The 10,437-nt window shown below is 35.2% G+C and overlaps 1 protein-coding gene across 3 annotated transcripts; it reads right to left on the reverse strand.

Annotated features, from left to right (window-relative positions):
- Window positions 1-6,730: 6,730 nt before the first annotated feature.
- Window positions 6,731-9,820, reverse strand: LOC135132728 (putative inorganic phosphate cotransporter). Of its 3 annotated transcripts, none has more exons than XM_064060919.1 (8): window positions 9,751-9,820; window positions 8,449-8,610; window positions 8,259-8,395; window positions 7,676-8,212; window positions 7,477-7,626; window positions 7,054-7,431; window positions 6,879-7,008; window positions 6,731-6,829 (listed from the first exon to the last, which is right to left on the reverse strand). In XM_064060919.1, the coding sequence occupies exons 2-8, from the start codon at window positions 8,498-8,500 to the stop codon at window positions 6,777-6,779; spliced, it is 1,437 nt and encodes a 478-aa protein (XP_063916989.1). In that variant the 5' UTR covers window positions 8,501-8,610; window positions 9,751-9,820; the 3' UTR covers window positions 6,731-6,776. The 3 variants fall into 3 exon arrangements, with proteins under 3 accessions (XP_063916989.1, XP_063916990.1, XP_063916988.1); XM_064060920.1 differs by lacking the exon at window positions 9,751-9,820 and adding an exon at window positions 8,690-8,803; XM_064060918.1 differs by lacking the exon at window positions 9,751-9,820 and adding an exon at window positions 8,662-8,803.
- Between the last annotated feature and the right edge of the window lie 617 nt (window positions 9,821-10,437).

The raw sequence follows: 10,437 nt of genomic DNA on the forward strand, positions 1-10,437 counted from the left end.
TGATGGAGCAAATCAAGAACTGAACGAAGAATAATCAAAGATTGAACGAAGCATGCAAAAAGAGTGTATAAATAATTAATGAAGAATTACTGACTGAACCATGAATTGAATGAACTAATGAACAACGAAAAGAAGAAACAAATCAAGAACTGAGCGAATGAATGAAGAATAACGAAAAATGAACAACGAATGAAGGAAAAAAGGACGAAAAATGAACGTATAAACGAAATGAAAGACGAACGAATGAACGAATGAAGGAATGAAAAGGGAAGCGATTGGAAGAATTAATGAGGAAAAGAAGAAACGAAGAACTAAACGAATGAAGAATAAAATAAGAATGAACAAAAATGAGCGAGAAATAAACGAAAATGAACTAATAAAAAACCAAGGAATGCACGGATACAGGAATGGATTGTAGGTAAGAGAGAAAAATGTTGTGTCTCGGTGGGACTCGAACCCACGTCTCTATGCTTTCCGGGCAAGTATCTTAACTACTAGACCACGAAGCCACTTATCTTTCTCTGCTTACCGACGTGTTATTGTGCCACCACAGGATGAATATATGAATCAACGGATGAATGAGGAAACGATAAAGTAAATAAAGAACTGAACGAAGAATGATAAAAAATTAAACGAACCAGGAAAAAAGAGTGTACAAATAATGAACGAAAAATTACCGTATGAACGAATAGAAGAACGAACGACGCGACGGAACTAATAAACCATGATACGAATTAACAAGGAAAAGAAGAAACAAATAAAGAACTGACTGAATAAATGAAGAATAACGAAGAATGAATAAAGGATGAACGAAAAAGGAACAAAGAATGAACGTATGAACGAAGAATATGAGAAGAATGAACATAGAATACACGAGGAATGAACGAAGGACGAAACTAACGAAATCTGAAACGACTGAAGGATTGAAAAGGCATAGGATTGAAAGAATTAACGGAAGAACGACTGAAGGAATGAACGAGGAAAAGAAGAAACCGAGAACTAAATTAATGAAGAATCAACTAAAAATGAACGAAAATAAGCCAAAAATAAATGCAAGTAAACTAATGAAAGGTTCAACAAATTAAGGGATCAAATAATGCACGAATAAAGGAATGAATGAAGATACTATTTAAGGAATCGATGGAGCAAATCAAGAACTGAACGAAGAATAATCAAAGATTGAACGAAGCATGCAAAAAGTGTGTATAAATAATGAATGAAGAATTACTGAATGAACCATGAATTGAATGAACTAATGAACAACGAAAAGAAGAAACAAATCAAGAACTGGGCGAATGAATGAAGAATAACGAAAAATGAACAAGGAATGAAGGAAAAATGAACGAAGAATGAACGTATAAACGAAGTGAAAGACGAACGAATGAACGAATGAAGGAATGAAAAGGGAAGCGTTTGAAAGAATTAATGAGGAAAAGAAGAAACGAAGAACTAAATGAATGAAGAATAAAATAAGAATGAACAAAAATGAGCGAAAAATAAACGAAAATGAACTAATGAAAGAATGAACAAATGGAGGAACCAAAGAATGCACTGATAAAGGAATGGATGAATATATGAATCAAGGGATGAATGAGGAAACGATAAAACAAATAAAGAACTGAACGAAGAATGATCAAAGATTAAACGAACCAGGAAAAAAGAGTGTACAAATAATGAACGAAAAATTACCGAATGAACGAATAGAAGAACAAACGACGGAACTAATGAACCATGATACGAATTAACAAGGAAAAAAAGAAACAAATAAAGAACTGACTGACTAAATGAAGAATAACGAAGAATGAATAAAGTATGAACGAAAAAGGAACAAAGAATGAACGTATGAACGAAGAATATGGGAAAAATGAACATAGAATACACGAGGAATGAACGAAGAATTAACGAATGAACGAAGGACGAAACTAGCGAAATCTGAAACGACTGAAGGATTGAAAAGGCAAAGGATTGAAAGAATTAACGGCAGAACGACTGAAGAAATGAACGAGGAAAAGAAGAAACCGAAAACAAAATTAATGAAGAATCAACTAAAAATGAACGAAAATAAGCCAAAAATAAATGCAAATAAACTAATGAAAGGATCAACAAATGAAGGGATCAAAGAATGCACGAATAAAGGAATGACTGAAGATACGATTTAAGGAATCGATGAGGAAACGATGGAGCAAATCAAGAACTGAACGAAGAACAATCAAAGATTGAACGAAGCATGCAAGAAGAGTGTACAAATAATGAATGAAGAATTACTGAATGAACCATGAATTGAATGAACTAATGAAGGAATGAACAACGAAAAGAAGAAACAAATCAAGAACTGGCCGAAAAATTAACAAGGAATGAAGGAAAAAGGAACGATGAATCAACGTATAAACGAAGTGAAAGACGAACGAATGAACGAATGAAGGAATGAAAAGGGAAGCGATTGAAAGAATTAATGATGAAAAGAAAAAACGAAGAACTAAATGAATGAAGAATAAACTAAGAATGAACAAAAATGAGCGAAAATTAAACGAAAATGAACTAATGAAAGAATGAACAAATGGAGGAACCAAAAAATGCACGGATACATGAATGGATGAATATATGAATCAAGGGATGAATGAGAAACGATAAAACAAATAAAGAACTGAACGAAGAATGATCAAAAATTAAACGAACCAGGAAAAAAGAGTGTACAAATAATGAACGAAAAGTTACCGAATGAACGAATAGAAGAACGAACGACGGAACTAATGAACTATGATACAAATTAACAAGGAAAAGAAAAAACAAATAAAGAACTGACTGAATAAATAAAGAATAACGAAGAATGAATAAAGGATGAACGAAAAAGGAACAAAGAATGAACGTATGAACGAAGAATATGGGAAGAATGAACATAGACTACACGAGGATTGAACGAAAAATTAACGAATGAACGAAGGACGAAACTAACGAAATCTGAAACGACTGAAGGATTGAAAAGGCAAAGGATAGAAAGAATTAACGGAAGAACGACTGAAGAAATGAACGAGGAAAATAAGAAACCGAAAACTAAATTAATAAAGAATCAACTAAAAATGAACGAAAATAAGTTAAAAATAAATGCAAATAAACTAATGAAAGGATCAACAAATTAAGGGATCAAAGAATGCACGAATAAAGGAATGAATGAAGATACGATTTAAGGAATCGATGAGGAAACGATGGAGCAAATCAAGAACTGAACGAAGAATAATCAAAGATTGAACGAAGCATGCAAAAAGAGTGTACAAATAATGAATGAAGAATTACTGAATGAACCATGAATTGAATGAAGTAATGAAGGAATGAACAACGAAAAGAAGGAACAAATCAAGAACTGGCCGAAAAATGAACAAGGAATGAAGGAAAAAGGAACGATGAATCAACGTATAAACGAAGTGAAAGACGAACGAATGAACGAATGAAGGAATGAAAAGGGAAGCGATTGAAAGAATTAATGATGAAAAGAAGAAACGAAGAACTAAATGAATAAAGAATAAACTAAGAATGAACAAAAATGAGCGAAAATTAAACGAAAATGAACTAATGAAAGAATGAACAAATGAAGGAACCAAAGAATGCACGGATACAGGAATGGATGAATATATGAATCAAGGGATGAATGAGAAACGATAAAACAAATAAAGAACTGAACGAAGAATGATCAAAAATTAAACGAACCAGGAAAAAAGAGTGTACAAATAATGAACGAAAAGTTACCGAATGAACGAATAGAAGAACGAACGACGGAACTAATGAACTATGATACAAATTAACAAGGAAAAGAAAAAACAAATAAAGAACTGACTGAATAAATAACGAATAACGAAGAATGAATAAAAGATGAACGAAAAAGGAACAAAGAATGAACGTATGAACGGAGAATATGGGAAGAATGAACATAGACTACACGAGGATTGAACGAAAAATTATCGAATGAACGAAGGACGAAACTAACGAAATCTGAAACGACTGAAGGATTGAAAAGGCAAAGGATAGAAAGAATTAACGGAAGAACGACTGAAGAAATGAACGAGGAAAATAAGAAACCGAAAACTAAATTAATGAAGAATCAACTAAAAATGAACGAAAATAAGTTAAAAATAAATGCAAATAAACTAATGAAAGGATCAACAAATTAAGGGATCAAAGAATGCACGAATAAAGGAATGAATGAAGATACGATTTAAGGAATCGATGAGGAAACGATGAAGTAAATCAAGAACTGAACGAAGAATAATCAAAGATTGAACGAAGCATGCAAAAAGAGTGTACAAATAATGAATGAAGAATTACTGAATGAACCATGAATTGAATCAACTAATGAAGGAATGAACAACGAAAAGAAGAAACAAATCGAGAACTGGCCGAATGAAGAATAACGAAAAATGAACAAGGAATGCAGGAAAAAGGGACGAAGAATGAACGTATAAACGAAGTGAAAGACGAACGAATGAACGAATGAAGAAATGAAAAGGGAAGCGATTGAAAGAATTAACGAGGAAAAGAAGAAACGAAGAACTAAATGAATGAAGAATAAACAAAGAGTGAACAAAAATGAGTGAAAAATAAATGAAAATGAACTAATGAAAGAATGAACAGATGAAGGAACCAAAGAATGCACTGATAAAGGAATGGATGAATATATGAATCAAGAGATGAATGAGAAGACGATAAAACAAATAAAGAACTAAACGAAGAATGATCAAATATTGAACGAACCAGGAAAAGAGAGTGTACAAATAATGAACGAAGAATTACTGAATGAACCAACACAGGCACGAATGACGAAATTAACGAACCACGAAACGAATGAACGAATGAAGGAATAAACAAATAAAAGTACGAAGAAATAAGCGAATGAAGGAATGAACAAAGAAAAGGAGAAATAAATAAAGAACTCATCGAATGAATGAACAATAGCGAATAATGAACAAAGAATAAACGAAAAAGAACGAAGTATCAACAAAAATCAACGAAGAATGGACGAAGAATTAACGAATTGAACGAAGGACGAAACTATCGAAGTATGAAACGAAAGAACGAATGAAGGAATCAACAAATGAAGGGACGAAGAAATATGCGAACGAAGGAATGAAAAGGGAGGCGATTGAAAGAATCAACGGGCAAACGAGTGAAGGAATGAACGAGGAAAAGAAGAAAAAAAGGACTGAATGAATGAAGAATGAACAAAGAATGAACGACGGGACGGACGAACGAAAAAGTGAATAAAAAATAAACTACGAATAAACGAAAATGGGTGCTAAATTAATGAAAATAAACGAATAACGAACGAAGAATCAGTGATTAATAAACGAATAATGACGAATGAGTGAACAACGAATGAACGAAAAAAGGCTATAGAATGAACATATAAAAGAAGAAAGAAAGGAGAACGAATGAACTGAGTATTTAACGAATAGGAGAAAGAAGAATAAATGTAGAAGGAACAAAAAATGAAGCAAGAATGAACAAAGAATAAACGAAGAATGGACTAAGACTTAACGAATGAACGAAGGACGAAACTAACGAAATATAAAACCGTTGAACGAATGAAGGGATTAACAAATGAAAGAACGAAGGAATAAGCGAATGAAGGAATGAATAAGGAAAAGAAGAAACCAATAGCTGAACGAATGAAGAATAAACTAAGAATGCACGAAAATGAACTAATGAAAGAATGAACAAATTAAGCAACCAAATAGTGCAAGTAGAAAAACATGAATGAAGATATGAATCAAGGAATCAATGAGGAAACGATGAAACAAATAAAGAACTGAACGAAGAATGAAGAGAGAAGCATGAAAAAGAGTGTACAATGAATGCACAAAGAATTACTGAATGAAAGGATAGAAGAACCAATGAAGGAATGAACAAATAAAGGGCCCAAGAAATAAGCGAATGAAGGAATAAACAAGGGAAAGAAGAAATAAATAAAGAACTCATCGAATGAATGAAGAATAATGAAGAATGAACAAAGAATGCACGAAAAAGGAAAGAAGAATGAACGTATGAATGAAGTGGGAACGAATGAACGAAACTAACGATAAAGGAATCAACAAATAAAGGAAAATGTACGAAGAATGAACGAAGAAAGAAAGTATGAACGAATGAACGAAGAATCAACGAGTAAACGAATAGAGGAATGAACTAATAAATGAAGGAATCAACGAACGACGGCAAGAACAAACTAATGAAGGCGTAAACGAGGGAACTAATGAAAACATGAAGGAAGGAAACAAGGATTGAAAAAATAAACGAATGATGACAGAAAGGAATTAAAGAACGGCGGAAGGAATTTAGGAACGAAGGAATGTATAAACGAATAAACGGATAAACAAGCAAATGAATAATCGCTGGTACCTTCAAACAAGTCAAAAGTTGACTTCATATTAACCAAAATAAAAACGATAACCTGATGTTGATTTTTTTTTATTTTAGTTAAGCGAGCAATTTTTAACATATGGAGAGTATCTGATGAGACGTAGCCGACTAAAAAAATCACGGATAAAAATAGCGTAACCTGAGACTAATTTTCATCGTTTCATAATACTAATCTACCATTGGCCCACGTGTATCTATCTCATCCTTGATATCAAACTAAAAAGTCACGAATACTTCAAAAAGCACCCAAACTACAATAGAAACGAACAAACTTATCTCTCTCCTTTCAATTGGTTATCAGTGACAAACAATGAACTCGTAAGAATTTGTTATAAATAATTTAATTGTTAAAAAATCCTACCTACAGCCACTTAACTATCGATTACATATATATCAGTCTTAGAATCTCCTTCCGATGGGAAACCTACAAGCCAAAATTAATTTTCCACACCTCACAAAGTACCAAAACTTACGCTTCTCATCTTCAGCTTCATCATTCCATTTTTGGGTCTTCCCGGACGAAAACAATACATAGAACAAACCGCAGCCGGCGTAAATACCAGCCGCGGTCCTAAACACATTCCACCAGACATTCGTATCTTTCTAAAAAAAGACATTAGTTTGGGTTGATTCCGTGACAATTAGTACCTTATCGTCGCCGAAAAATCCCACAGAGAGCGGCCCCAAAATCGAGAAAATCGTCGAAAAGCAGTTGACTAGTCCCGTGATGGTACCAGCGTGATTCGGCGACAAATCGATCGGGTTGACCAAGTACCCGCACTGCGTCCAGGCGTTGGTACCCACAGCCACCACCAACAACCCAATCGCGAGTTCCTTCTGGGCGTTGTCGACGAACCCGAGCACTATGAGGGCAATCGCCGGGATGAACGACGCCAAGGAGTTGAAGATTTTGCGGGTGGTACCGATGGAAAGCACATTACTGGTGATGAGTTTATCGGCGATGGGTGCTCCGATAATCCCGGCAAGGAGCAGGGCGATGTATGGTAGTGCCGACAATTGGCTGTTCTAAGAACGCACTATATTATCAAAATTAAGGTGAAGAAGTCGTACCTCGTTGATGTTGAAGTGCATGATGTTGTCCATATAGCTGGGGATTTCGGTCATTAGTGTGAAAGAACCCCAGCTGGAGCCGCAACTCGCTATGAAAATCGCCCACATGGGTAGCGACGTGAACATGGACTTCCATGGCGTCGGTATTTTCTGGAATTATATAAATGTAGAAGCTTGTCGGGGTGCAATCAAGTGGTACCTTGGTACACGTCTTGAGGCACGTCGTACTCTCAATATACTTTTTCTCTTGTTCGGAGATCCATCTATGGGTGTCTGGCGAATTGGCGGCAAAAATGGTGAACACGCCGGTCCAGAGGAGCCCCAGGCCTCCGTAGAGGTAACACGCGACGGGCCAGCCCCAGGTGGAGCCCGCGATGGCTCCAGTCAGAGGCATGGAGGTGACGATTCCGACTGAAGCACCTCCATAGACGAAGGCCGAAACTCTCGACCGTTCGAAAGCGGGTGTCCATTTACTCACGATGTTGAGTATACAAGGGTACAGGAATCCCTGTGCTAGACCCTGGACGACCCGACAAAGCATTACTCCCCCGGACCCCCAACAAGACGCCATCACGGGTATGAGTATGTTGAAGAGGGAACCCAGAAGCATGGTGGCGACTAGGAACCACTTGGGTCCGAAGTACTCGCTGAGTTGGCCGGCGATGACTTGGGTGACGAGGTAGCCCCAGAAGAACGACGATAGTACCGTGTCGGTGTCTTTCCACTCGGGGTAGGTCTAAATAGACGGTATAATATGGGTGAGGTGGTGCAGTGGTACTTACTGGTATAGATGGATCTGGTGGGTGCTTGTCGATCATGGCGATGATGCCCACTGATAACGCGGTACGCATTCCGAAGAAAATCACCAGTGTGAAGGACATGAGGAAGAATTGGAAGTGTCGGACTCCAAACCAGCGTCCTGTGGAGTAGTACTTGGTTAGAAAAATTACTTTGGAGTAAGTTAGTTTTTACTTGGTTTGGGTACTTCTTCGTCTTCGTAGATGGGAAGCTTGATGTCAGACATTTTGACTAAGCGTTTTGGTTTCAGGTCAGCTAGAAAATACTTATTTTACTGAGACATCTTTCCTCCTTCTTTTAATATAAGTCATTGGAGATAGCATCTAATCGGCCAATCTAGAAATTAACATTATCAGAAAAAAGGTTTAGATTAATTGTCTTGAGGACAGTTCTGATTGGTGTCGCTTTACTAAACCTAAAGTGAGTACTTGAGGTTTTTGCATTTTAATTAGGCACTTAGAGGTGAGTTTTGTGTCTCCTTTTAGAGGCGTAGGGTAATTTTGTAAAGACTGGTGATTTAAATTGGTTAGACATGTCAGGAAATTAATAAATTTTGACAACAAACAATTAGATCAGTTTGAAATTTTGGGTCGGTTCGAACTACAAGGAAATGCCAATTATCGCCTGTTAATTATTCTGACGATTCCGATAAGCAGTTATTTCGATTAAAAATTTAATTAACTCACAAAATGGAAGTAATTACACTTGAACAAAACGTTAGTTAGTTAGAATTATTTCAACTGGGATTAGAAATGTGAGATTTAGGTTGTTTTAAGTGTAATAAAAATTGACATCATTTTCAAAGTCCAACGTTTGACAACAGATGCGAAAAACTAACAATAGCAATTTTGTAACATAGCATTAGAACTATTTACTTAGTATAAGAGTTTTTTCACATGAGTGGAATGCGACTTTGACGATAATATTATTGTTTCACTATCGTTCTATTTTAAAACTGTTTCTTTTTCTTTTTCTAGTTTTGTAATAAAGTTTATTCAGACGGAATCTAATCTTTAACAATTGCAAAAACAATATTGCGTTGACACTTATTGACTTGTGCTCAACGCATGTTCGATCTGAGTATTCTAAAAAACTGTACAATAAAAATTGCACACAAACTTTCGGTATCGCAGTTGTTTATCGCAGATTGTTTCAACAATTCTTTGCGTTTTTTCCGGCTTTATCAGTGTTTGTTTATGCATATACATTCCGCGCAAACATATCTATTATAATTAAGATCGACGTAAGTATTTCGAAAAGGTTTAAAGTGGATTTGTTTACTTGCCCTTTCAATTGACATTTTTTTTTAAAGAATAGAAAAATGAATGTATTTAAAAAAAATATTATTATTATTATTATTCGACGATTTTTTTTTGAGTTACTTATTAAATTTTGTACAAGAAATAAGATGAGATCTTTAATTTTATTCATTTTTTTGTCTTTATAGTAATAAAAAAGCGTTAAAAAATGACTCACCATTAAGTCCGTCTGAATTTGTCTTCGAAGCTATGTATTTAATTCAAGTTGCACACTCTTGTTACGCAACAAACTTACTGCTGCGTAGCAAGAATTCTCGAAGTAACCTAACGAATTTGTGTTTAAACAATGTTTCCGATAAAGCGGATCAACAAATATAAGTATTACGAATAAAAAAATTATGCTTCAGAAGGAAGTTGAGTCTAATAAATCGACAATTATGTGTTGAAGATTGAACTAGGCGATAAGATAAAGCGTGTATCCGGCATTCAAGACATTTCAGTCGGCTAGCTTGTGATGCTCTTCAAAAACACGTGTTGTTTGCAATTTTTGATAACAAAGGTTCGAAATTCTTGATGGAAGCGCGTAAGTACTTGACGAAAGTTTTAGAGTGTTGTTTTAGAGTCGTTCTTTTGTAGAAGTTTTGAATGGACGTACTTAAGGCAAAACGCATGTATGTCATGCGTGTTCTGAAAAAAGTGCGGTGCAATTTATGCTTCTGTGGGAAATTGGCAGGCAGGAACGCCTTGCTTTCATATCCGCCAACGATAACGTATTTAATTGTCGTTTTTCTTCGGAAAAATCTGAAGTTTTTGTTTATGTTGAATAGTTTAAAATTTGTTTTTTTTGAGAGATCCACTCCACCTTTTAAAATTCTGATACATTATATATAACACACCTGTGTTG

Source organism: Zophobas morio, unplaced genomic scaffold (genome assembly GCF_036711695.1).
Source record: "Zophobas morio isolate AGI-343-1 ecotype UQ-CSIRO unplaced genomic scaffold, CSIRO_AGI_Zmor_V1 ptg000021l, whole genome shotgun sequence".
Taxonomy (NCBI): domain Eukaryota; kingdom Metazoa; phylum Arthropoda; class Insecta; order Coleoptera; family Tenebrionidae; genus Zophobas; species Zophobas morio.